This window comes from Drosophila teissieri, chromosome 3L (assembly GCF_016746235.2).
Source record: "Drosophila teissieri strain GT53w chromosome 3L, Prin_Dtei_1.1, whole genome shotgun sequence".
NCBI lineage: Eukaryota > Metazoa > Arthropoda > Insecta > Diptera > Drosophilidae > Drosophila > Drosophila teissieri.
In genome coordinates, this window is record NC_053031.1 from 15,360,686 (window position 1) to 15,388,349 (window position 27,664).

General features: G+C 40.6%; 2 protein-coding genes across 4 annotated transcripts in view; both read left to right on the top strand.

Moving 5' to 3' along the window:
* The first annotated feature begins 45 nt into the window (after positions 1 to 45).
* On the top strand, positions 46 to 18,874 carry LOC122615861 (AF4/FMR2 family member lilli). 3 transcript variants are annotated; one of them, XM_043791019.1, is made up of 6 exons: positions 46 to 339; positions 831 to 1,423; positions 11,540 to 17,039; positions 17,107 to 17,235; positions 17,298 to 17,959; positions 18,048 to 18,874. In XM_043791019.1, exons 3-6 carry the CDS (start codon positions 11,549 to 11,551, stop codon positions 18,261 to 18,263), a joined length of 6,498 nt encoding a protein of 2,165 aa, XP_043646954.1. In that variant the 5' UTR covers positions 46 to 339; positions 831 to 1,423; positions 11,540 to 11,548; the 3' UTR covers positions 18,264 to 18,874. The 3 variants fall into 3 exon arrangements, with proteins under 3 accessions (XP_043646954.1, XP_043646953.1, XP_043646955.1); XM_043791018.1 differs by having other exon boundaries at positions 842 to 1,423; XM_043791020.1 differs by having other exon boundaries at positions 1,356 to 1,423.
* An 863-nt stretch (positions 18,875 to 19,737) lies between these two features.
* Positions 19,738 to 27,664, top strand: part of LOC122618230 (nuclear hormone receptor FTZ-F1) — a 42,575-nt gene continuing 34,648 nt past the window's right edge. Inside the window, exons 1-2 of the mRNA XM_043794500.1 lie at positions 19,738 to 21,078; positions 22,213 to 23,572. Of these exons, the coding sequence (XP_043650435.1) occupies positions 22,333 to 23,572 (1,240 nt within the window). The 5' untranslated portion in view covers positions 19,738 to 21,078; positions 22,213 to 22,332. The remainder of the gene's footprint in view (positions 21,079 to 22,212; positions 23,573 to 27,664) is intronic.

Here is a 27,664-nt window from a genome sequence, read left to right on the forward strand (position 1 = left end):
TAAACGCAAAATGTTAGCCCATTAAACCCAGGTTATTTTTTGTCATTCATTGTTCATACGTTCGTCTCGTCTGATTTTCTTTTTATAAAAATACAATTAAAATTTCAAACGAATACACATAATGTTTATAAATATAATGTAGTGCAACACATATATGTATAATATAGCTTAATACCAAGTGCAATCCCCCGAAAGATAACTTCAAATGGCAATCTAATTTACGTAAAGAGAACAGACAAAAAAAGAAACGGCGCGTGTGAAATTTTTTCAAGCAAAGCAAAGGAGAGAAGTTGGAGCAACAAAAAAGAGGAGAGAAAAAATTCAGCAACAACACACAAAGTAGGCCAACAACAACAGCAAGAAAAAAGCAAGCAAGCGGCAACAACCACAACAGCAACAACAATAACAACGTCGAGCGAAAGAAGCAAAAACCTTGTAATTGTGTCAATAAATGTTTTAAATATTATTTCCTTTGGGAAAGGCACAGTGTCTGTGTGTGCGCTTCGTAGTGTGAGTGTGCGAGACAAGTGAAATTTTCTTTGTTTCCCTGCGGGGGAGGAAAATAAAAAAAGAGTCAAGAAATAAAGTTGCCTTGAAACAACAAAAAACGCTGCCCCAAAAAAAGTGTATGCATGTGTGAGTGTCTGACTCGTCGTCTGCTGGTGTTGGTGTGTGTCTGGCCGTGTGTGAGTGTGTGTGTGTGGCAATGAACGTTGAGCAACAATAATTTTATTTATTTGGAATTTTGCTGCGCTGTTTGCTTGCTTTTATCTTTATAAATACGCACACCTACAGCGCGATAAATGAGTTATGATAATAAAAGTCCCAAGTGCTCTTTTAGCAATGAAAATGTTTAGCCAAAAAATGAAAAGCAACAAAAACGGCGGCTTTAAGGCTGCTGGACAGGTTTCCCACGGCTAAAAAAAATGTAAAATACAAAAAGGAGCAACACGACGGCGACGAAAGAAGAAGCAGCAGCAATGCGTGAAACGCGAAAGCAAAGTGAAATTCAAGACAACAACAACAAACACGAAAGCATAGCGGCTAACAGAAACCGTTATTCAACAATTTCTTGAATAAATCGACAACGACAACAACAACAACATCATAAAGCATACAAGTGAAAGAAGGCACAAAATACTGGTTTACACAAAATAAAAAAAGATAAAGCAAAAGAAAGAAAGCAAAGAGAGAAAAAGTTGCTGCACGAGAAATTTTGTTCGTGTATCGTCTCCCCATTTCTATCTCTGCATATGTGTATGTGTGTGTTTCTGTGTGTTGGTGAAGTAAAGTGAAAAGCAATGCTGCAAGGAATTACAACAACTACAGCCCAGTTTACAATAAATATATTACAGTAAACGGTACTTAGGACCACAGCAAAGAGGAGCAACAAAGAAACAAAATATTTGGACACAATCTCAAGGTAAGTGAAGCAAATTAGCATATTTCGATGCTTTTCTTAAAAGTGCGTGCTTTAATTAAAGTGGGGGCCTAACCATCAAATAAAAGCGTTTGCATGAGAGGTAGACAAAAAGAAAAGAGATGGAAGGCATTTTGGTTCCTTTTTTTTTTTTTTTTGGAGCATGCGAAATGTCTACAGGTGGCTTATTTACAGTTACTTTCTTGATAACAGCTGCTCAGTCTTCTCGTCTTTCTTTCTTTCTTTCATTCCTTGACTCTTCTTTCGCGAAGCTCTTCTTTAAAGCTTCTCACGCTCGTCGAAAATTTCGGCTTTTTTGTGCCTTATCGCCATCTAATTAACGGTAAAAGCCGATGCTCAATGAACACGATTATTTCTTTTCATTTTCATTCACCCGAAGATAAATCACAATAAATTACATATTTATATGCTCCAGCATTTTTCTGCGTTAACATGTTTCAACCAAAACTATTTCAGTGGACTTTTAAGGTTTTTATTAAACTGCAGCACAATGGCCTTTCATGGATTAACCAAATAAAAAGAATGTTTATAAGAACATCAAAAATTAGTTTCTAGAGATATTACCATTTTAAGAAAGTCTTATAGAGCCTCTATTTTGAAATGCTAAAATACTTTTATAGATTTATAATTAAAAGCAAACTGCTACTCGAATTATGTTCATGACTAACTGCTTGTCATAGGTGCACGATATACGTTTTATCATTGAGATGTTTAATGACCTTAACATTCTACTGAGTGATATTTTAGCAACTCGGTTGCATCGTGCATTCCCAATGCCTATGTTTGCATAGCTTGATCAAATAGTTGGCATAGCCTGACTTTGGTGCACTTACTGACCGCTCCAAGTCACGTTTCTCTGTTCGAGTTTGTTATCAGCCTGTAAACCGATACGTTACGATGGTATGTGTTGATATATGTTTTATTTTGTCGTATTCCCCTCTGGGAAATATGTTGTAGAACTGATTCACTAATTACCCAAAGGAAACAGAACACAAAGTGGAAAACTGGGAAAGCTATGCACACACGAACATAAAATACGCTGTCGAATTACTCAAAGCGAAGCTGGCTTAAATACTGTAATTTAACACTTTTGTTTATATCTATACTTACTGACTTTTACTGGGCTTTGTCGCCGAAATTGGCAAACAAAACACGAATTAACTAATGTTCTAGTTTGTGAATTTAATACTAAATACTTTTTCGTACAATATAAAGCGAAATATTTGTTTTACTATGAGGAATCTTTCCGTATTATAAGCTTCGTAATTTCCTTTTAAATTAAGTATACACTTGTAATAAATAAACGTTTGTTACCTGAAACACCACTATTACATTATTTTCGGTTTTAAACAGATAAGATTTTAGTTTTGTTTATCACGCTCTGGTGTGGTGTTTAGGTGTTTCCTCATTTCGAGCTAATCTGTGAAACGAAATAGGTCGAATCCGTTTGCCACCGCTGATAACAACTCAAAAAAACAAAAAACAATAAAAATGGTTACATTGTTTGGCCGAGCTGTATTCGATAGATGATAAAAGGTTTCGAATGGAAATGGGAGGCCGAGAATGGAGCGATTTGAACTGATTGCGCTGTACAGCTGTGCGCGATTCGTTGGGGTTGATAATTAGTTGTAGTCAATCTGACCCGCCCCCCAATCTTCCGCTGCCCCCCTTCCCCCCAAGCCCCCTCAATAACTTGGCTATCTACGCCTATTGTACGCTTAAACGGTTTCTGTTTTATGTGCTGTTCTTTTCCCTCGTTGCTGCTGCTTTTTGCTAAAAGCAAAAAGCGTTTAACCGGTTTGTTTCGAAACAAACAGAGAAAACCGAAAACAGAACAAGCCAAGATTATAGTATGTGTGTGTGTGTGCAAGTTGGCTCTGATGAATAACGTTAACTTGAAGAAATATCTGCTGGCTTTTTTTGTATCTCGTGTGGCAGTTAACCGGATCGGATAGGAAATGTGGTTATGAGCGGATGGCATCAACGGGAAAAGTGTTGACGCTTCTTAGCTGATTTTAAGTATGGGAAATTAATTAAACGAGCTTTTTATTTAGTATCTTTTAAGTATGCTGCTGCTTATTTAAATAAGCAAAATCTACTTCTAAGTACTGAAAGCAGGCCAATAAAAGTCAACTATCTTGGCACTTTCGACCTTATCTTTCAGATAGGCTATCAAGCGATTTCATTACAGTGCGAAATTAAATACCTATAATTTATAAGGGTATCACATTTCTGCCAACGCGACTTTCCGGATTAAATTACAATTATTTCTAAATCAATTGGGCTGGGCTATAAATAGAACCAAAGTGAGTTAGTTTGGTGTGCTCAAAAATGCCAAGCAGCTCGAACGTGTTTTGAATGTAAATCAACTTCAGTCGCGGCGGAGCCTTTGTCAATAAAATTTCACCAAGACCCTGAATGTTTTATGGTTACCTTCATCCGCTTAAGGAAATTTACTGAGATAAGAACTTTTTCGCCTTTAAACTCCCATCAATTTGAACTTTGCTCCGAAACTTTGTGGGCGCTATGGAAAAGTGCTCATAAATTCAAGTTGAAACCCCTTCTATTTGCTGCTTCATTTCACCTATCACATGGCTGCACCTTCCCCTTCCCCTCCCCCTCAAAAATGTTTTCCACACAGTTCCCTTCGCTTTTTTCTTTTTTTTTGTGTACTTTTTTGTGTTAAAGCAACTATAAATTTACTTTGTCTGCCCTTTTTGCCAGCTTTTGTTTACTCGGTTTATTTTTAGTGAGCGTAGCGTATACATGCACACATATCTAACAAACTACCAACTCAATTGCTGACTGGACAAAATTGGAAAACAAATACGTAAAATCACTTAAACTTCGCTACATTTCGCTGTCATAGTTAGTTTTCAGTTTCCAGCCAGGAAAATTTGCGTTCGCAATGTATGCAATATCATTTCACAAACAATTTAGTGACTCAACGGGAAAATATTTTATACTCGGGTTTTTCGTTATCCAAATTGGCCACGTTTTTGTTGGAGTCTCAAATTGCTTGTCAAACTTAACTTGTTGTTCTCATTTCATTGGCATTACATTGTGTTCTCTACAATTTGACACCTGTTGAAGTGCGAAACGAATTTCAAAGTTAGGAAACTCGGTTTACAAAGTTGAATGAATGAAATATGAAAACAAACACAAAACAAACAACACCTTATAGGTAAATGAACCTTTCAGTAAATTAAATATATGGCGAATAAATTTGCCTTTGTTACCAGGGGTATAAAAGCTTAATTAATAAAATAACAAAAGGTATAGAATTAAATTATTTAATAAATGTAATTCGAATATATTTCAGAAGAATGAATTTAAATATATTTTCGTGGGATCAAGTAAAATAGGCCAAATATTAATTGGATTAGGTAACTTCACCTTAATTTGTAAAATTGGGCATCAAATGGCCACTTAAGTGTATGAATTATATGGAATTAGCATAGTAATTTCTCAAACTAAATCCATTCATATGTCAGCTTAGCAAAGCCCGCTATCTTATTATTTTCCTTCGTCGTCTGTTGCTTTCCCATGCAATTTCATAATTTTCCTGATTAGTTTGTTAAGTAGAAAGCAGAACGGAACTGAAGTAACTTCAATGACAATAATCAGAACGCATGCGAGTGGTGCGCCATGCTATGCAATGCAATGCAAATGGAATTTGTGTCACTCATTTAGCGTGATCTAATTTCATATAATGGCGTTTGTTACCTTATAATTTGAATCGATTGGAATTGAGAAAATTGGAACGCTTCTAGGTGTGAAATTTGGGTTGTATTTTAACGATTCACTGAAGAAATATGAACAATTTTATGGCAAGTTACCGGCAAAAGTGTATGTAATTGGTTTTCAATTCCGTATAGAAACTGAAATTTGTTTGAAAATATTAAATGCAACTTAATAGATACCATCCACTTGAGATAAATTTTGTGCATACATACTTTGTTCAATGCAATATGCTTTGTTAATTTAAGAAAAATGCTAATTATAGCAGCAACCTTAACATTGATGACTCAAAAGTGTGTTTTTGCATTCGTATGTTTTATTAGTCATAAATGTTCATAAGTATGCATACTTATTTATACTTACTCTTATATATTTAAAACCATATTTTGAGTCATCAGTCTTACTTTTGTTTATATATTCTTTCTTTATGTTTTCAAGCTGTAAATGTTTATTTATTTCAGTTTATAAACATTTATACTCAATATTTATCCCTGTGTATATCCCCAACTTTTGGTAAATTGAGTTATATTTTTTATATTGTTTGTTATTCTACGCATTATTTTGAAATCTCTTACAAATTATGTAATTCGCTGAACTCTTTTATTTGTGTTGCCATTTGAGTTTTCCCTCTTAACTGCCTTATTTTCGCTAAACTTTCCTTTCCAATCTCAACTTGTTGCCCACTCCTTTGACTTTGTATCTCTTCATTAAAGTTAAAGTTTACGTTTCGCAATATCTCTGCTTCTTGTACGTATTTCACAAACTCATAATTTCAGGCAATTAAATCATTGTATGACAAATTGACTTCAAAAAGCAATGAAAAAGTGGCAGCAACAACAATAAAACAATTACAGAAACGATGAACAGGAAAAAAAATGCCAAGTACTACAACAAAATAAAACGAAACTTGCGGCAATGAAAAGGCAACAACAACTGCAAATGAAATGCTAATAAATTGAAATGAAATTAGCAAAAACAACAAGGGAAGCACGACAACTGCTGGTTGTTGTTTTCGTCACTACTCTTTTTATTGTTGTTCGATGAGGGAGCGAGAGAGAACGCGATAATATAAAAAAACGTGTGCACATTAGGTGGGAGGGAGGAAGAGGGAGAGGGGGTGCGATAGAGAGGGCGGCAGTCGTTGACATTGTTGTTATCTTAAATTGTCCCGCTTGCTTGCTGATTTCTTGTTGTTGCTTTGTTGGTTTTGTTGTTGCTTCCTTAGCTTCTGTTTATTTGATTTTGTCATCATCTTAATGCAAACAGCCCGTGTGCGACAGAGATAGCAGCGCCTCAACTGTGTCGCTCCGTCCTTGTCTCGCGCCGCGTTTTATGTGTATTACAACATTTTTTGCGGCGGTGACATTAATTCTACAGATACAGATACAAACAAGCGCACTTCAAGATACAGATACAAAGCAACAAAAACAACACACGAACAAAAGAGTACACAAACAGATACAGATACGAATACAACAGCGATTCACTCGCTAATTTATCTGTGCGTTGTTGGCCCCCAAAGGCGTACAACAACAAAAACAATTACAACAAGTACAACAACAACAATAGCAGCCAGCATGGTGAGGAGAAAATATGTGAATGATCATGGGTTCGTTCTGCCATCATTATCATAATCATTTGGACGATCATCTGCTCGAGTTTTTGGCACTCGTTTTCATTCTCTTTCGGCTTACACAAAAGTACCTCAACACCTAGACTGCTCATCTCAATATGCAAATACAAATCAAACAAAATCCATTTCGGTATTCACGTTGATCACCCGGTGTGAAAAAACTCTCAGCTACGGCTGTAAAATCCGTTTTATGGTTTTACTGTATTTGGTGTGCACTGTTTTGTTTATAAATCAATATTAACTAACCGTTTCGGGGTTTTAATTATATCTGCTTAACTAGCATTGACAATGAAGTTCTCGCATTCTTCGATAATTAAATTCCAGTTATGCATAGGTTTTGATTTATTTCATACTCATATTTACCTGTTTTATAAAAATTCCATTTGTTCATTCAAAAGTATACATACCTAATAAATTCTATGGAGAACTTGGGGTTCCCACGAATTCCAATGAAAATAAAGGGAACTGAGAAATACTTACATATAAAGCCTGATCTTTAAAGTGCTAATTTCAGTATTAGAATTGCGTTATGTTCAAAAGTAAATAAAAAATAGGTTGAAACATTGTGAAATCAATTTAAGATACTGTTAACGCATGATAATTCCAAACGAAGTTATACGCAGTAAATCAATATAAATTCCAAGGAGATCATAAGGCCAGCTTATCGCACCTTAGTTTGTTGAATTAGAATGTATTTACACACTAAAAATGGTTACAGTATTAAGCATTCGGTCATTTCTAATACAAATATTTATCGCCGTTTCTTTGGTTTTAATTAGTATTCACACAACATATAAAATACAATATCTATATACCCACTTCTAACCTGTCATGAATCTCTAATAATTTCTGAGCTATAATTATAACAAAATTAAAAAACTATTTAAAATACAATACTATTTTGATTGGGAAAACCGAATTAACACTGTCATGATTATTGCTTGCTTTAACATTTTATAAACATACAATGACACGGAAGATATGAATCCATTTGTTTTCCTTGCATATGTACAATATCGAGTTGATTCAATTCTGGGTATGCGTTATCGCGGTCGAAAAACTGGAAAAATGCGTAGTATATATCTGATAACTCTTTTCAATACAACCAAATACCTTATTCTCCGGAAATACAATTTAAACTGGCTTACATAAACACTACAAGAGAATTTAAGCAAAAACGTGCATATGGTAATTCTTACAGCATTTCGAACTGATTTGTGGCTCTGCCAGTGCAAATTTACGCCCGGTACAAAGTTTCAATTAAGTTGGCGTGCAGAACCAAATAAATTAAATACACACAGATGCACATACGTATGTATGTATGTATGTATGTACATAAAATAAAGCCAAAAAAGAAATAACAATTTCGGGGAGAACGTTAGCCCGTGGCCACAGCTTGTAGATTGTAGAGGTCAAGGCTATAATGCTTTCTATATACATATGTATGTATTTGTCTATATATATATATGATTTAGCGTTCGTGAGGGTCTGATACGAATAATACGAATAACCGACGGCAAAAGTGCAAATAAATTTGTGACGCATTTTTATTTTGTTATTGCAAATGATATAAATACACCGAGCGGCAAATGCACACAGTTGAACAAAAGGCGCAGACATACAAATGTTTATATACATATACGTACATACGTAAATACATATGTATGTACCTGCATACATGCCCCACTCAAGTGAAATGAAAAACGCGCTAAATGTGAGCGAGAAAAAGAGAAGGCGACGTAAGAGCACAACGAACTTTTGCGAAATGTGAAATTATAAAACAAAGCGCTCCGCGTAGGCAACAACAATAATAAAAACGAGCATTTAAACCACTACGAATGCAGCGAAACCAATACGAATACCAATGGCAACGAGCAACTGGCAAGTCAACAACAAATGCCAAATTAAAATGCTTTAAAAAAGCGCCAAAAAGCCAACAGGCCGCAAATGTTTGCTATTGTGTTGTATTGCCTTGTTTTCTCTCTCCAACAGCACAAACTCGAATTGTTGTTGCCATTTTTGTTTGTTTTAAGCCAAGGCCAAGCCGCTAAATTTTTCACTGGCTCTTCTCTATTTTTTTGTAGTATTATATATTCATTTTCAAACACCAAAAAGTTTGCTTTTTGAATTGCAAATAAGCACTCAAAACAAAAGCTAAAAGAAAATAATCAGCAGAGAGAGGAAAGATAACTGAAATGCGAATGAATAAAATGTTTGCCTAAACACGAAGGGGAAAGCCTAATAGTGTAATTGATTAGGATAGATAGCGACTATTCAATGAGCAAACCAAGTTCATTCACTTGAGGAAATCGAAAGGAACATTGGATCACATTAACTTAGCTGTAGGTAAAATATTCAATAAAAGCGTGTAAAGAATAGATAGTTTTTTGTATCTACTAAAAGATTCAAAATATTACATGCATAGCAGTTCCTAAAGAAATATATTTTTTTATATTTTCATGCTTTTAACAAGATTATCTCTAGATATCTACTGGTGAAGAAGACAAAACAGTGGTTGAAAACCCTTTTATTTTTGCCTTCTATATTCTTAGAGTTAGGAAGCAGATACATTAAAAGTGCGGTGATGTATCTTAGAGATATTGAAATATGAAAAAAGGCCTTTTCCCTACCTTTTGCCAGTTTGGCATGCTTTTTATTCATGAATCTTATTGGCATGGTACCCTCTTTCTTCTGCTTGACCCCAATTCGTTCGACTTTCTAGACCTTGAGTTTGTGAAGGCGGTCGAGGTAGTTTAAAGTGTGCCTGTTCCCCTTGTTTCCTTTCATTGTTGTTAATATTAGTTTACTACTATAAAGAGTATATTAGAATAAAATCTATTCATTCCTTGATAGTCTTTTACTAACAAATTAATAAAATCAGCGAACAAAAAACTACGAAATTGCTCTGAACCATTTCGAAATCGTTTAAACCTGCCATTCGGTTATTTATAGCTGTAGTTTATGTTGCTTTAAACAAATTAACAACTCGAATAGACACAGATGTACACAAAAATGTGTATGTCTGTAGGTAGGTATGCATATTGTACATATAGAAAATGACAATTAACAATGTCGAACACGCCCACAATACAGAAACTAAAATGTATTTCGTGAAATAACTTTTGACGTTGCCCGTCAGCTTTTTGTGCGCAAATCAATGAGATTTCTGTGTCTCAACAATTTGTATTCTTTTATTTTATTTTATTTTTTTATTTGTTTTTGTTTATATTAGATGTGATTGCTGCGGCATTTCGCCTTGCTGTGTGCTGTGTGTTCGCTTATTCTCGCTAATGTTTTTATCTCTGTCATAATTTTGTACAAATGCCCCGTTCTAGCCATTATCGCACTATTTGTTTATACACTTGTTAATCAGGCCACACGTGAGTATAGTGTTAGTTTTGGGGTCGGTCAGTCCGTTGGCAATCCCCAAGAACTGATAACACCAAAGGTGATTAGAAAGTGAAGTGTTGAGTGCATATTCCCCAAAAAATAAAAAGTAAACCCGAAAATGAACTCGGGTTGCAGATCCACACTGGCAGTCTTATCGCTATGGCATATGCTTGAAATTCGAAATTCCGGACTGAACACGAGCTAAGAAACTGCAAGAAGAACATCAGACTTCTTATCCGCTCCACTTTCATAACTTGCAGCAATTTTGAACTTTTGGTTAGGAAACTAAACTAGTTAAGTTGCTAAGACTTTTATCTAAATTCCTTGTACGAGATTTCTGAGCATAATAATGTTTATTATTTAAGGAATTATACATTTTATAATATATTTAAAGCTGCAAGTGCTAATTCACAATCGTTTCCAGCTTAAAAATCCTATGTATACCAAGCTTCTTCTTTTTTAATAGCAGAACACTTTTGAGTTAATCCAAATTTGTGTCCAATTTCTCTTAGTTTCGCCATAAGTGAATCATTTTGGGGCATTTTGTGCTGTGCTCGGTTCATTGGAAAGTCAGTTTATTTTCGTGCACGTTCTTTAGAAAGTCGTTGAACTGTTTGCGTTTCCCTCGCACCCACTCTCCTCTCATGTTTTGCCCCGCCATCCGTCTCTTTCTCCCACGAATTGTATTGTAAAAGGCAACGAGAATTTTTAAGTTTATTTGTTTATAGCAATTTCATCATCTTTCTGTGGAATCTTATCCATATTAGAATGAGTGTTTTGCGACTTGAAGACTTTATAGCCACAATAAATACTTTAGAAAATGACGAGCTGAAGCCCCGAGAAGATTAAATTTCGACTTTAGTATGTCCCTTTAAAGTTGATGTATTTACATACATACATATATGTATAAATCTTCTGATAATTGACCAAGTCAAATGCTTATATTCAATCACAAAAAAACGATATGATAAGCAAACAAAATGATCTAATCAAATAACCAAATAAAGTGTTAATGATCGCTTATCCCATTATCCTCTTATTCCAATGAATAAATTATTATAGTTGCCACATTGTTTACTTGTAACGTAAACATTCCCAAAGAAATTCGAAATATTCAAACTATAGTTTGTAGTTTATTTTAGCATATTTTAACTAAATGAATATAAATACTTCATAGTTAAAATGGTTTTTTGGGTCATTAAACCTTGTGATGCCTATTATTAGTTATTTATTTTGTTAATAGTATTTAATGATAAGGGGTTTAAATAATGGTAATTAATGTCCGTATATATGTATTTTCCAATTATTAATCAGTTTATACAATTCTTTTTCAGACCACCACCATGGAACCCAACAGACATCACGAATATCAGACACATCATCAGCCGCATCCGTCGATGCAGCACCATCCAACGCATCCACATCACCAGCCACCACATCACCAGCAACCGCACCACCCGCAGCAACCGATCCACCAGCATCACCCGCCGCCACCACCACCTCAGCAGCAACATCAGCAGCAGCAGCATCAGCCACCGCAGCAGATCCACCAGCAGCAGCATCCGCATCCGCATCACTACCAGCAAGTGCACCACCATCCCACGAGCTCCTCATCGGTGGGCAGCTCCTCCTCCTCCGTCAGCTATGTCAGTCACCATCCGCAACATCACCCCACATCCATGGCCGAGGATCAGCGCTCCCGGTCAGCAATTTATATGAGCAGAAACACTCAGCCCGGCTTGCCACCACCTCCTCATCCTACTCATTCTTCGGCCCAAGGATCAGGCGCCGCTGGGACGAGTGGCAGCGATCCTCACATGCAATACTACACCTCGAACCAGAATTTGTCGGTGAAGAAGATGTCCGATCCGCATCCCAATTGGAGCTATAAGAGCCAAGCTGTTACGACTCCAGCTCCGGCGCCTGGATTGCGACAGCATGGAAATCCTGCCCTGTATCCAACGGGTAGCACCGCCTACTGGCCGCCACCGGATGAGCAGTTGCATCACCAGCAGCCGTCCCGGTATTCCTATGCGAAGCCAGGAGGCCCGGTCACGGGTTCGAGACCCATTCAGGGACCCCTGCCAAACAGTCAGCGATACTACAGCGAGGACATCAAGTACTCCACCGTACCTGCCGCATCCAAGGTGCTCACCTACGCACCGCCTGCCAGCTCCTCGCAGCCACAGCCACCGCCACCCACCTCCAGCGCCAGCGCCAGCTCGGCCGCTAACTCGTCATCCGTCCGCCACTATGAACTCGAGCATGTGGTCAATCCAAGTAATCCGAGCAACGAGCACCAGCAACCCAGTCCGAATTATGGACGCAAGTGTCCGCCCCACTACGAAACTCCGCCGGAGCAGAGGAGTGCCGGGGCCACGCCCAATTCGACGCCCAATCCCACATCCACATCGCACCACCAGAGCCTGTATATTCCCATGCCGACATTCAGTACGGAAAAGTTCCAAACCACCGTGCACAATGCGATTGAGAAGTACATTAGGGAAACTCCGGCACCCAGCTTGGAGTATCCCAGAGGTGGAGTGGCGCCAGCAGGCGCTGGAGCCGGTAGTGGTGCCGCCTATGGGCGAACTGCTTACTACAATCAGCAGCCGGTGAAGAGCTCCAAGGCAGCACCACCTGTACCTCAAACTGCCACCTCTAGTTATGTGAAAATGGAACCGGAGCACGCTCTTGCCGGAGGATTGCCGCAACCCACGAGATCCTCGCTTTACCACAATCCCTATAATACGGAGAGCATAATACGGAGAGCGGAGGATAGGGACTCCTCGCCAGCCATGGCCACTGTGCCGGCGCCACACGGCTATCCGACCAAATATGGCAAGCTGATACAGCAACAGCACGCTAGCGGTGTGGGAACAGGTAGCTCGGCGCCCTATCAAAGCTACTACCATCAGGGAACGCCCTCGCCAGCGGCAGGAGCGGTGGCTTCGCCCACGCCAGCACCAGGACCACCGCTGGCCGAAGCGCCAGGAACGATTTTTGGTCCTGGAACGAGCTCGAATCCCGGCATGCCTCCGCATAGTAGCCAACCGGCTCCACCACCCGCCAACAGCCAGCAACCCGCCTCATCATCCTCATCGTCTAGCAATGCCAACTTCTCCACCCTGCAGGTATATCCCCATGGGCCAGATATCTGCTACCAGCCAGGAAGTCAGTCCCAGGCGCAGAACCAAGCGCAGAGTCATCCCAATCCTGCCAAAAAGCCACCAGCTGTAACAAAACCCAATTATCGTGCTTTAATCAACGATATGTTGAAACGAAATACAGCCAGCGAACAAGAACTGAATCTGCAGATCATCAAGAAAACGCTGAACATGGAGCCGCCTTCCAGGAATCATCCAGCTCCAAGTAGAGTCATCCAGCAGAGTGCAGCACCCGCTGCGATATCAGTTCCATCTGCTCCACCACCCCCGCCGCCAGCGATTCATTCGCCACTGGATTTGTCCATGCGCACGGTGAAGCAGACGGCGGATTCCACGGAGTACAAGTACCAGAGACCCAGCACGGACTACAAGCTGCCACAAGGGGGCTTGGGCGGAAGCGTAGGTGGAGGTGGAGGCCTGGGATTGCCAAGGTTCGATATTACACCCAACTTCTCGGCTGCAACGAGGGGCGGAGCACCCACGAGTCCGGCGCCCACACCTGTGATACGTCAGGCTCTGGCGATTCCGGCAGCTCCTGTGCCACCCACGGTTCCAGTTCCTCCGGCAGTGGCTGCACCAGCCTTGGTGATCAAAACCCTGCAACAGATGCGTCCCAGTGTGTTGGAAACAAATCCGTTTGCCAAGCGACAGCAGCAGCTACCACCAGAGACGAGCATTGTGCAGGTAAACAAGCCGACAGTGGAACTGATGCCCACACCTTCGCCAAGCCCACACAACAGCAGTAATCCCAACTATTTGGGCAAGAAACGGCACCTGCAGGAGTACAATCAAGCCGCTGCGAAGCAAGCAAGATTGGAAGCGGAATCATCAGCATCTCTAGTCTCCAAGGCACCCATAATAGCGGCTCCCACCTCAGTGGTTGTAGTTGCTCCAGTGCCCGTGATAGCTGTGAATGAACAGGCGCTGGCCGCCAAGCGGGAAAGGGAGATGCAATCCATGAGTGCAGAATCCTCCACTTCCGCCCATCTGGTACCCAAGATGGAACCACGCATTCGAACTAAAGCCGAGCTCAAGGGCTTCACATTTACGCCGCCTGTGCTCGTTTCCTCCACAACCAATGCTTCTAGTACAATTTCACCACCCAGGACGCCACCCAACCAGGTTACCAATCACATTCAAATTAAGTTAGAGCCGGCGCCAGCGCCACCGAAGGCGACCGATTTGGGTGTGGAAGATGAACTCAGTTTGGGTAACCTGATGGACTGGGGCAGCACATGTAATAATCTCGTTGAGCAGCTTATGAGCAAGGTTGTGGTGCCACCAGCATTACCGGCATTACCAGCCAACACCGGCATCAAACTGGAGCTCAGTGAAGATGATCTGCCGGTTGCTCGCATTTTAAAGAGACAACCTTTGGCAGCACCATCGATTGCTGGAGGAGATGCCGAATCTGCAACTACTCAATTAACCACAACTACCAACGGAATCTCTTCGTCATTGGGCAATGGCAGTGGCCAGAAGAAACTCAGCAAAGTGGAGAGGGAGAAGAAACGTCAGCAGCAGGAACAGCGAATTGCCGCCCGCTTGGCACCCAAACATGGCCAAAGCAGTTCATCGGAGAGCGATACCACAGAGCTTCACAAGCGGAATACGGCGCGGCAAAAGAAACCTCTACTGCGAAAGGGGAGAACGAGGCAAAGGTCTCCGGAAGCTGCCAGCATTCAGCAGAGCAGCGATGAGGAGCAGGAGAAAGTGAGCCAGCGACTTAGTCGCAATCAAACCTCCAGCGAGGAAAGCAAGACGAAATCCACTTCCGCCAAAAAGGATGTTAGAAAGGAGGACAAGACTCGAAGCAACAAGTCCAACAACAGCGCCTCCCTAGCCAAGATCAGAAAGAAGCCAATTGATACTTCCAGCTTAAACAAGACCAAAGGTGAAGAGAACTCCAAGCAGGAAAGCCAGGAGAGCACCACCTCGGAGAGCGAAGAAGAACAAGATGACAATGACGAAGAGGAGGAGGATCAGGAGGAGGACGAGGAAGAGCCCGAAGAGGACGACGATGAGGAGCAGGACAAGAAAAATGAGAAGCGAGGAGGCAGACGTCCGGGAAACACGCTCAAGAAACGCATTGCCCACAAGCTGAACACCATGACCCGCTCCAAACATCGCAAAGAACTCGAACTCCAGTTGGCCAACAGTAAGGTTCTACGCAATGACAAGATCATCAGGAACTCCACCACCAAAATTAAGAGGAAGTATGTCCGCAAAGTGGTGGACAGCAAGAAGGAGATGATGGTCACCCGTTTGCGAAACAAACGCGGCTTAAACTCTGATCTAGGAGCGCTGAATGGTAGAAACTCCAAGCTGAAGGGCAGCAAGATGGGAAATAGTCCCGGAAAGCCACCCAAGACTTCGCCGCAGCAGCAACTGTACCTGGAGGAGTATCGCTATAAGTTGGCTTTGAAAATCCCACACAGCCTGATCTCGATTAATAAGCTCAACAAAGTGGCTTCCTCACTACCGGACTTGGAGCGCCGCGATCTCAGCCAGGAACTGGCCTGCTTTAAGAGAAATAGACCCAAGACCAAAGCTGCCAGTAAGCAGGACTTCACGCCGAAGTCCATAATCGATGTCCTCCACTTGAGAGTAACAAATGGCAGTACGGCTAGCACTCAAAGGAAGATCTCAGTCTCTGCTCCCGCTTCCACCAACCTCCAGATCCATAGTGAAACCTCGCAAACTTCCGCCTCTACTTCACTTTACGAGCAGCCCCAGCAGGATAACCCCACGGAAAACCAGTCCCTAGATGACATCAGCAAGCGGCACTTTAGCATTTTCGACACCAAAGTGCTGCAGAGCAAAACCCGGACAGAAACCAAGTTGCAGAAGCACAGGGAGATCATCCGTGAGATTTTCGTCGGTCCGGAACGTCCAGCTTCGGCACCGCCAGAATGTGTCCAGGAGGCAGATGAAGGGGATGCCATTAGTTACCAGAAGTACGAGGAGTTCCTGGTGCAAATGAACAGCATCGCCAGCGCTAACGATAGCAAGTTGGCCAGGAGATCTCTAATGGAGGACAAGTTCGTCACGGCTCCCCAGTGTCCCCATAAGAGAAAGTATCGTTGTAGGAAGGGCAGCTCGGGATTTGACTACATACGAAAGAAGAAGAGGCCAGCTCCAACCCAGACTCAGAACCACGCCCAAAATCATAATCATAATCAGAATCAGAACCAAGCCTCCAGTCAGATAACACAACAACTGTTGGAACACAATCAGAGTGCGGCGGATGAGCGATTGGAGGATACGGATAGCACCATCGCAGGCAGTTCCCATTTGCCGCCAAAGGTGAAAACGGAGATGGATGTCTGTCGTGAGATCCAGAAGTGGGTGCTCAACAAGGGAGTGGGCCAGAGCACCATGCACAAGGCTGCTCGCCAGGGGCTAATCGATGTGGTGGTCTACTGCTTGGATCGCATGAATATGAACCCTGACCAGAAGGATAACGCCGGCTACACTCCCCTCCACGAGGCGTGCACCCAGGGATGGCTGGAGATCGCCAGGCTTCTGCTCCAATACGGAGCGAATCATTCGGAGGCGGCTCAATCTGGAATTAGGCCATTGCACGGAGCCATCGAGAATGATCACGAGGAGGTGGTGCGCCTGTTGCTCTCCTATGGAGCCGACCCGTTGCTGGCAACGTACTCAGGTTTGTGCTGGATGTTTTACCTTTCATTTCGCAAGGATTGTAGCAATTTGTACCAATCTTCTTTCAGGTCAAACCCCGCTAATGTTAGCTTCAAGCAAGTTGATGCGTGGCATTCTGAGCTCTCATCTCAGCGATGCACAAAGTGCCGCCGCTGACATCAAGCCAATGCTATTCAATGGGCCTTGGGAGATATTTGGTGAGTGGAAACACGAAATGAATATCAAGAATTTTACTTTACTAAACATTTATCTCTTTCAGATGCTAAGGAGTATGGTTATGATATATTCAGTAATGTACCGAATACAGCTTGTGATATGAGCAGAGCTCTACGTAGAGAAAGGAAGGAGGCCAAGCAGCAGAGGATGAGCAACAGTAGCAGAACCAGCAACATGAATGGCCTGTTACCAGCAAAAAAGGAGGAGCAGAAGCCCGAGGATTTGGACCAGGACCACCGGCTGACAACAACGATCAAGCAGAACGGGGAGACGAGTGCAACAAAGACTGGATCGGCGACTACGACGACGGCGACAACGATGGTTAAATTGGAACCAGGAACCGACGAGGATAGCAATAACAATAAGAACAACGAGGAGCTGAATGCTAATGTTGAAAATAATTTAGTAACAAGCGTTGTGAATGTCAAGAATGAAGTGAAGAAGGAAGTGGATGCTGAAGCAGAAACGGAACCGGAAGCAGAAACGAATGCGAATACGAATAGTATGAGTAGGCTAGACGAGGATCAGACGGACATCGAGACAATGGATAGTGAATTGAATGGTGATATTTTTGAATTTGAAGAGGCCGATGTGCCCTTGCCACCACTGTACTTGCTCAAAGACGAGGGCAGTGATAAATGGGTACTACTCAACGATTTGTGCAATTTACTTAAAGTTAAATCGAAGGATACGTTGCTCAACAAGGTATGTGCTACTTAGATGATTTTTAAAACTGTTAACATATATTCCGCTGTAATTATTGGTTTCTAACCAAATCGTTTAATTTTTTCAGCTCTGTCCGAACAACAGCAATGCGTTGGCCAGCAGTCAGAAGCACCTGCTCCGGGAGTTCAAGATAGACGATTTCCTGGAGAAAGCCACCTGCCTGCAGCTGTTGTGCGCCGGTGAAAAGCTGAACATGTTTAGCTCCTCGAAGGTTGTGCTCATCAAATACAACGACAGTGTACGGAACTTGTTGGGCGTGAAGACCATTTTAATGAAATTTTAACCGAGAAATCTTTAGCGATTGGACGAGGCATGATCCAGAAAGATAAAGCTTAGATAATGATGAACAGATGAGCATAGTACTAACTGAACATAGAGTGTAAAGTGCAAACAAATATGGAAAAACTATTAGTACGAATATAATTATAGATTTATATACTATACATGCATATGTATATTTTAGCTAGTAACTAGTTTTTACTCACACGTCTTTGTCTTTGGAAGATAAAGGCTTTTATAATGGAAATTAAATTAGAGCTAATGCAAAGTGATACAAAGGTGCTATACACACTCAAAACGAAGAAAACGGAAATGAATGGAAATTTTAGAGCGAGAGTATTGAGAAAATCTGGAATCTTTAGGGATTGGCTGCAATTATGCAATTCAAGTAGAACAAAGTAATGCGAGGCAGTAAGTGAAGAGGAAACGAACAGAAAATGTATGCCAGCCAATCAGCTAATAAATTGATATATACTTACAGATATATCTAGGGATAAAGTGTAATCTATGGTTTTTAAAAAAGCAAAACAAACTAGCTAAAGTAGAAAGTAAATAATAATTATTGTAATAATATTAAAGAAGCAACAAAGGCGTATTTATGTATTATGTATTTTTAAATGAAATTATTAACATAATATATAAAATATATGTATACACAATATGATCCAACTACAATGTAAATCAATTTTCAGATAGGTTTGTAATTTTCTATGTAATGTACGTGTGTAAGTTTTGTGCAACTATAAAAAGAAACCACAAAAAACTGAAGAAATTTAACAAAAAAAAAACTAATAATGAGAAACAAAATAAATGCAAAGTGAAATTTTGACAATTTAAAAGTGGGTTTTTCACTTCCAAATTTTAACCATCGTCCTGCATTAAAACAAATTCCAATGCAAGCTTTTACTAAAGAATCTTGATTTATGATTCTTTGAAATTTGTTTTAAAGGTTATTACTAAAAGGGAAATAATATTTGTAAGTCAAATTGCTTAAAAGGTAAGATGACTGAAAAGGTAAGATCATAGATAAGGACTTAAATACACTTAATTTGCACATGATTTTCAGATAATACAATTATTTATTGGTAGTTCAATTATTTTATTTTTTCATGGTTAAATGGATTTATAATACGTGTCAATTATGCAATTCGTAATTCATTAGACTGGATAAATTACGTATACTTTTGAGTATTTTAATTGTTGCTTATCATGTAATAAAACATATTTCTAAAATAATATTGATTGCATCATTGGCATTGAGAAACCGCCTCAGATTCGAAATTACGACCTATCGATAATTTGGCGATAGGTTCCGGCAGATGTCGCCCACAAAAGCTCGCCACAAGAGCTGTGTGCTGAGCGCGGGTGTGCGTGCATGTGAGTGCTTTCAGCTAAAAGCTTTCAGGTTTTCATATGATTGCCGTCCTTGTTCTTCAAATGATTTTTTAAAGGCCAAGAATGCTGCCTCTCTGTCCTTGGCCCCGCTCTTCACTCCGGAGATCCAACACTATCCCGACCGCGCATGTGTGTGCGTGTGTGTGTGTGCGCGAGGGCTTTCGGTCTTCTTCTACCTACGCCAACAACTTTTTACTGTGTGTTGTGTTCCCGTTCGAGTTCGACCTAATTTCGCTCGAGACCTAATTTTTGCGTGCGGAATAGTTTTTCCCGAAAAAGTGAAGCCAGCGAATAAACAATAGCTGAAAGCGAGTGATAGCCAAGAAAGTGAGAGTGAAAGTAAACAAAAGCGGAAAGGAGAAGAACTCTGGCGTTAATTATGTGTGTGTACATACGTATATATTTAATATTTCCGATGCGTCCATAACGGGAGTGTGTTCTGGCTTCCACCCGTCGCTCTCGTCATCGCCTTTCCGTTCGCCAAACCCTAATTTCGGTGTGCAATTTTGTATAAAAATTAACACAAAGTGGGAAGATAGCGTTGTGTCATAGAATTGGAGCAGAGGCAAAAAACAAGGCAAAATTAGCAAAAGCCAAGCGGAAAAACAACAACACAGAATGCCCAGTGGAACCCCAGTACATATGTGTATATACATATGTGCGGTGCGAGCGTGTTAGTGTGTGCGTGTGTGTAGCAGGAATTGCAATTTATAGTTGTTGTTTCTGAGAGCTTTCGCTTGTTGCGCGGGTGCGACGATTGTGCAAGAAGTTCTTGGTGTGCGTTCGAAATCGGGAAGAGGAAATCACCGAGAATAGAGGCAGAGTAAATGGCAATAAATGCAAAATAAATAAAAGAAATAAATTTAAAAAAAAAATAAAAATAAATTGCCAAATGCGTTTGGCGTCGCGTGTGTGTGCGTGTTCTGAAATATGCTAAAAGAGCTTTCGGAGAGCGAGAGCCAGAGAGAACGAGACGAAGAGCGATGCGATCCGGAGAAATAGCAACAACAAAAGCAACAACAGCAGCAACAGCAACTACGATCGGCGAAATGAATCAGACACAAGCTTTGTTTTGCGAATTATAAATTCGCGTTCCGTTCTCCACACATGCGAATTCCCACACTGAGAGCGGGACAGAGACAGCGAGAGAGAAAGAGAGGTGCAGCAGCAACAGAAACAACAAGAAGACCAACACATAATAATAGAACTTTTGCTTTCGCTTCCAACTGGTTTTTGTATACATAAAAAGAGAGAGGGGAAGCGACGTGACGTGACGAGACGGGACGGAAAAAGAGAGAGACGGACAGCTTCCAGCTCTTCTTGTTCTTCTTCCGCGATCTTCGTCTTGGAATTCATGGAAACCGGGCGCATGCGCAACACACAAAGCTACAAAAGGAAAAACAACGACGTCAGCTGCATGAAAGGTAAATTCTCGATTCTCCCCACTGCTTGACTTCCTTTCGCTCCCCTTCTACCCCCAAAAACCCCCTTTATTCCTTTTGTCTAGTTGGGTGAGCTTTATTTTGTTGTATTTACCAACTTTAATGGAAAAATAAGCGCACAGAAAGAAATATCATTTCGGACATGATATCGATTTAAAAAGCATTCATAAACAATGTTATTTTGAAAAGAAAATTTAGATTTTATCTGTTTAATTCATAATAATTGTTTAACATCTGGTTTATTAACTAAAATATATCTTTTAAAATGCTCAACCGGTTTATAGGTTTTCTCTATTTAAATGTTGTATTCGATTATTTTCTATTCAAATATTAAAAAGCAAGTTAATATCAATTTTAGTATTAATTTTTTTCCGTGGATTACACGAGGGTTGGTGAGATTCAACTACGAAAAGTGAAGAGCTTGAAGTCGAGTGAAGTTAATTAAAGTATCGTTAAAAAGGGTAACACAGGGTTTAAAAAATGGGGGAATCTTTCCAGTTGTCTGTTTCGCGAACTGGAAAATTATTGTAAACGGGGGAAAAAACAATTTAGTGTGTTAATTTTGAATGGGTTGTAGTTACTTGAACAAAAAATGGAATTTTAAGGGGACGCAATGCAAGCTTTTGTTGTTGATATATTTATCCTTGTTCAAAAAATTTGTTATTTTTAAACTTCTTTATAAATATATGTTGGTTTATTAGCGAAAATACATTGATATTGATAAAAAAAAGTTTAAGAATTCCAAAGGTCTACCAGCGATACACTTCAGTTAAATGGGTTAAACAATTATTGAGGAGTAAAATAACTACAAAAATGAAATAAAACATAACAAATTGGATGGATAATAAAATGGTACAGAAAAAGCTTTGAAAGCTTTCTCTCCCCACAGAGAGTTGACCTTGGCCTGCTTCAGGTACCATTAGGCCTCTCCTTGGCCCACATTCCCTGCGACCCGACCTTCAACCTGACCTTGCATTAACCTAGGCCTTTAAAATCCTTGTCCTACTTCCTGAAAACTAATACTTATTACTAGGAAGGATTAATATTTTGTTTAAAAGCTTTAAAACGCTTAGAATTCGTTTTTGATTATTAATAATCCTTTATTACGTTTTGCAGGTCTTTAAAGCAATTATAAACTTACAACTACTATCGTTACCTGCCATTACGAATCAACAAAAGAAATCCCACACATCACAACGAAACGTACAAAAAAAGTTAAATTATATTATTAATAAAATGGATACCTTCAATGTACCTATGCTGGCGGAGAGCAGCAACACCAATTATGCAACAGAAGCTACCAGCAATCATCACCACCTGCAACATCAGCAACAACATCAGCAGCAACATCAGCATCAGCAGCAACATCCACATCAGCAGCAGCAGCAACTCATCATAATGCCGCATCATCACAAGGATCAAATGCTGGCCGCTGGCAGTTCGCCCATGCTGCCATTCTATTCGCACTTGCAGTTGCAACAGAAGGATGCCACTGCAACAATAGGACCTGCAGCAGCGGCAGCAGCAGCAGCAGTTGAAGCGGCAACCACATCGGCCAATGCCGATAACTTCAGTTCATTGCAGACGATCGATGGCAGTCAACTGGATGGAGGCATCTCCTTGAGCGGCTTGTGCGATCGCTTCTTTGTGGCCAGTCCGAATCCCCACAGCAATAGCAATATGACTCTAATGGGCACTGCGACAGCAGCAACAACAACTACCACTACCAACAACAATAATAATAACAACAACACCAACAATAACAATAATAACACTAACAACAACAACGTGGAGGCTAAGGCAGTACGGCATCCGAACGGCGGTTCGGTGATCATCGAATCTGTGACGATGCCATCGTTTGCCAATATTCTATTTCCCACCCATCGCAGTGGCAACGAGTGCATTGATCCCGCCCTGTTGCAAAAGAATCCCGAAAACAATGGCAGCAACAGCAGCATAATTGTGCCGACTGTCGAATACCATCAATTGAAGCCACTTGAAGTCAATTCCTCGACTTCCGTTTCCACCAGCAACTTCCTGTCCTCCACAACGGCCCAATTGCTGGACTTTGAGGTGCAGGTGGGCAAGGATGATAGCCACATTAGCACCACTACCACCGCAGGGACAGGCTCTGGATCGGGATCCGGATCGGGGTCAGGATCGGGATCGGGATCGAGTGCAAGCACAATAGCCACGGCAACGCCCACGACGACCACATCCATGAACAGCACTGCCAATCCGACGAGGAGCTCATTGCACAGTATTGAGGAGCTGGCCGCCAGCTCCTGTGCTCCGCGAGCAGCGTCTCCCAACAGCAACCACACTAGCAGTGCCAGCACCACTCCGCAGCAGCATCCGCATCCGCAGCAGCAGCAGCATCACATGCAGAGCGGCAACCACAGTGGCTCCAATCTCAGCAGCGACGATGAGTCCATGTCCGAGGATGAGTTCGGCCTGGAAATCGACGATAACGGAGGTAAGTCCCTCTTTTCTTTTGAATCATTTTCGTTCTTCCCAAAAGTCCTCTTAATTTGAATGGCACATTGTTTGGCAATATTCTGATGTTGCTGCATAAGTGAAAATGGAGCTGCAAGTGAAAAAAAACAAATAAGAAAATGGCAAACTAATAACATAATCAACGAAAAACCACGCAAAACCAATTCTCAGATAATCAAAATAATCTAATTGAAAATCAAATATAATCAAACTAATCATGAAACTGCATTTTACCAATAACTAACGTGATAAATGCTGAAATACATAAATCAATAAAATGTAATGAAAGTAAATAAATAATATATAATAATAATGATAAAACGAAACTACAATATTACACAGTATATGTACCATTAGCAGATATAAATATATATAATTAAAACGGTCGAATGCAAGATAAATAAATTTTACATTTTATTACCAAATATATATATTTTTTGATAAACAAATGGGTGTGTAATAGACGCAACTTTAGCGTACATGCTACCAATCCGCCCAATTAAAATGCGATTATATTCACACGCATTGCAACTGACATTTATTACATTTTACACATTCAATTTAAATTGACTCAGACCTTGAAGTTTTCACTAACCTGTCATTACTTGGCGGTCCCGCCCGGCGGTTTTTCACTGGGCCGGCCGGACGGTCGTCTTAAATCTTAGTGTGCCAAGTGCAATGCTAAGTTTAAATGTGCACGGAGCACCCCTCCCCAAAGTTCCCCCTCCTTCGCTCTGTTGGCCTCGCACTTAGCTCCATGTTTTGTGGGGTCTGGCGTCGGATGCAGCCATAAAAATCCATTTGAAATGTCTATAAAAATGCAACTAACCTACTTTCGGGTGATGTTTTCGGGAAAGCCGAAATTAAAATGCTCTTCAATGCTGCTTTGTACTTATTTTTAAATGTGCATTGCATGTTTATCATCCCTTTGGCAATGCAATATATTAACCTCTATTAAGTATTCAACTTTGTTGTCTGAAAATAAGATGTACCATTTATAAAAAAGGTGTCTGTAATTAAATTTAGGCAATTTCATAGCATTAGAAATTAAACAACTTTATTATTGAATTATTAAATACTATATTTCGGTCTCGACCGTCGAATAGGTATCTCCTCGTTCGCCCAAAGAGTATCTGTAAAATGCAAATGAAGAAAAATTCGCGCGATACATTTGTCGATGCGTGAATAGCAATTAAATGGGCAAACTGAGACAGACGCCTGCCAAATGGCGATGATGAATGAGCAAACATTACAGACACTGTATGTACATATGTATGTACATATGTAAGGTTGTTTGTTTTTTGTCAACCTCTTTGTTTGTTTTACACGGCACTTGGTGGCATGATAGGGCCCTTGCATTTTTAAATTAACTTTATTGACATTCGGCAATGTCAGATGCATTGCAACGCATCTTGCAGCCCCTTTCCCTTCCAGAGTCACTCGATTCACCCGCTTGGCAATGGCGACCTTGGGGCGGGAAACCCCCCAAGTGCAGCTTAAAGTCGCCAACTGCTTGCGTTTCATCCTTAGAAAGAGAGGCAAAATGGAGCAAGGTCGCCGGGGCATTAGAATTTGGGTCAAGCGCAAACGAATCGCTTTTGCGCTCGCTTGCGTTTTCTAATATTGGAGATTGGGCCCAAGGATGCGAGACAATAACAAAAAGCGAAATTGCATAGAAATTTGAAGGTCATTGTGTGCATCAGCCGCAGCGCAGCCGGCGTCGCAGTCGGCGGAGCCAGTCGCGTGCGCTCGCTACCTCTCTTTCGCTCTCCATTGCACACTCTCTACAGTGAGAGAAATTGGTTCTTGAAACTGAGTAAACGCCAAAGACTGCCCCCAGGAAAATTATACAATCTTGTACGATCTTTTACAAAAATTCACATTTCATGAATGCATTGCACATAAATTAAGAATTATGTTTACGTTATAAAAATGCACATTAAAATATATAGTTAACTTGACCATTACCCATTAAATTTAAATGAGACATTTTCAAAGAGTAACATATTATTTTGGGTTAAAATAATATGGTTTTAATGCTCATAAACCAAAGCTCTAGTTCTTTGGATAAAATTAATAAACCAATCTAGTATCTTTTTCATAACTCAAACTATCGTAATCCCCTTATTTTTTTCAAACCAGAACCCATTTAACTATTCGGAGATTCGCTTATAAAATCTATCCCAAATATCTCTTATATCCTAGCGATAGACGATACATCAGCTGCACTGTTATATTTATAATCCAGTGAATTATGCAAAATAATTCTTCAAATGTACATAAATGGCCAGGATGGATATTTTTATTAGACTCTTCTTCTAAATTGCTCATTGATAATCGGGAACTTTGTGGGCCTTTTTTCTGTGTGCATCTGTTGTTGCGGCTGCGTTTGTCGGTGGCGCGGTTCTGCCTCAGTTGGTTTTATTTGCCGACGACGACGACGCCGCCGCCCGCAACGCCGGCTGACATTGACACAGATTGCGCCGTGCCGCACCGCACCGCACCGCTCCCCTCTGCGCCGTACCGTGCCGCACCGGCGTCGCTGGCGTGCGTCTATGCTCACCTCAAAGGATTTAAATGGGTCAAAGTCAGCTAGCAGCTTGTTGCATTTTGAAAAATGCGCAAAAAGACGCAAAAAGCGGCGACAAATTGGGGCACGACATTGACTGCATATAGCATATGGATAGTACGCATACATACGAGTATGTTGTACTATGTGTGCACTGGTTGTTCTAGCGTTGCATGCGTTTCAAGGTCCTTGGATGGATGCGAAGGCTGTCGCCGTTCTAGCGGGCTGAGTCCCAAGGACACGCCCACCTCCACCCCCCGGAGAATCCTTGGGTGCTCAAGGTCGCTCTATATGCAAATAATGTCTGCCAAGTCTGATTTAAGCTGCGGCCTTCAGGTCGCTTTGTGGCATGACTTTGAAAAAGGATTTGGTGCAAATGGGCGAATGTTTGGCATTGGGAAGAGTTTAAAGATTTATAGGTGGCAAAAACACGCTGACCTGGTTTCACTTTGATTTAAAATGCTCTTTAAGCTCGTAAAAGGGGTGCAATAGTAAAACAGGCAAAAGCTGATTGGAATTGGAAAATTTTAACTTAATTATAGCGAACTAAACATTTTATTTTGAACTATTCATTTAGTAGTACAAACGTAAAATGTTGTCATTAAAGTACTATATGATTTTACATTTAAAATATATTTTAAGTATTAATTTATTTGTAACTATTGAGCTATTGTAATTCAATAAGAAAAGATCATGGTAAGCCATTCTTTGAAGGTTCTTCGTTTGTATTCAATGATTAAGTCGGACACAAATGAATTATCGAGTTCTAAACGGTTCTGGGTAATTCCCTTAAAATAAACACGGCCTAATGGCCAATTGTCTGGTTCTATTTGCAATTAGTGAGCAATTAAGTGAAGCAAGTCGATAAATCCCTCGCATTCTATCCTCCACATTGGCCATTCACACCTGCGTGGAATTCTAATTCTTTCTCACGATTCGTTGCCATTGGCAAGTCAAACCGCAAATTGGTAATTGAACCCAAACCAAACTAAGCTAAACTCAACTAAACTTAACTAAACACCCCGATAGACGAACAATAAGGCTTAGTCAAGCGATCAGCGAACCGAAAACAGAAATCTTGCAACTGCAATCAAGGATGGAACATTGAAAAATATCAAGTTTAGCTTCGTAGTGCCGTTTGTGCCCTTAAGAACACAAAAACAAAGACCGAGGCATTCAATTGCAACAATTGAGCAATAATAATGATAATGCAAGCAATTAGAACAGGCAATCAGAGGGGAGGGGGAGTTTCCGAGGGGGTGGGCACTTTGTTTTGTTTGCAAATTGTTTAACTAAGTGCATAGTAATTGGGTTATTAGTCGGATTTCGCAGGAGTGTTTTTCTTTGAATGAAACCTCTGTTTGTTTTGTTGAACTATTAGTAATCAGGGTGCTAGTTTTAATTGTTCTTAGGATCGTTGCACCCTTCAGGGTTTTCGATTTAAAATAGGGAGCTGCACTTATATCTTTTCAAGTTTACTTTTGTGGCAAGGTGTGATGTTTT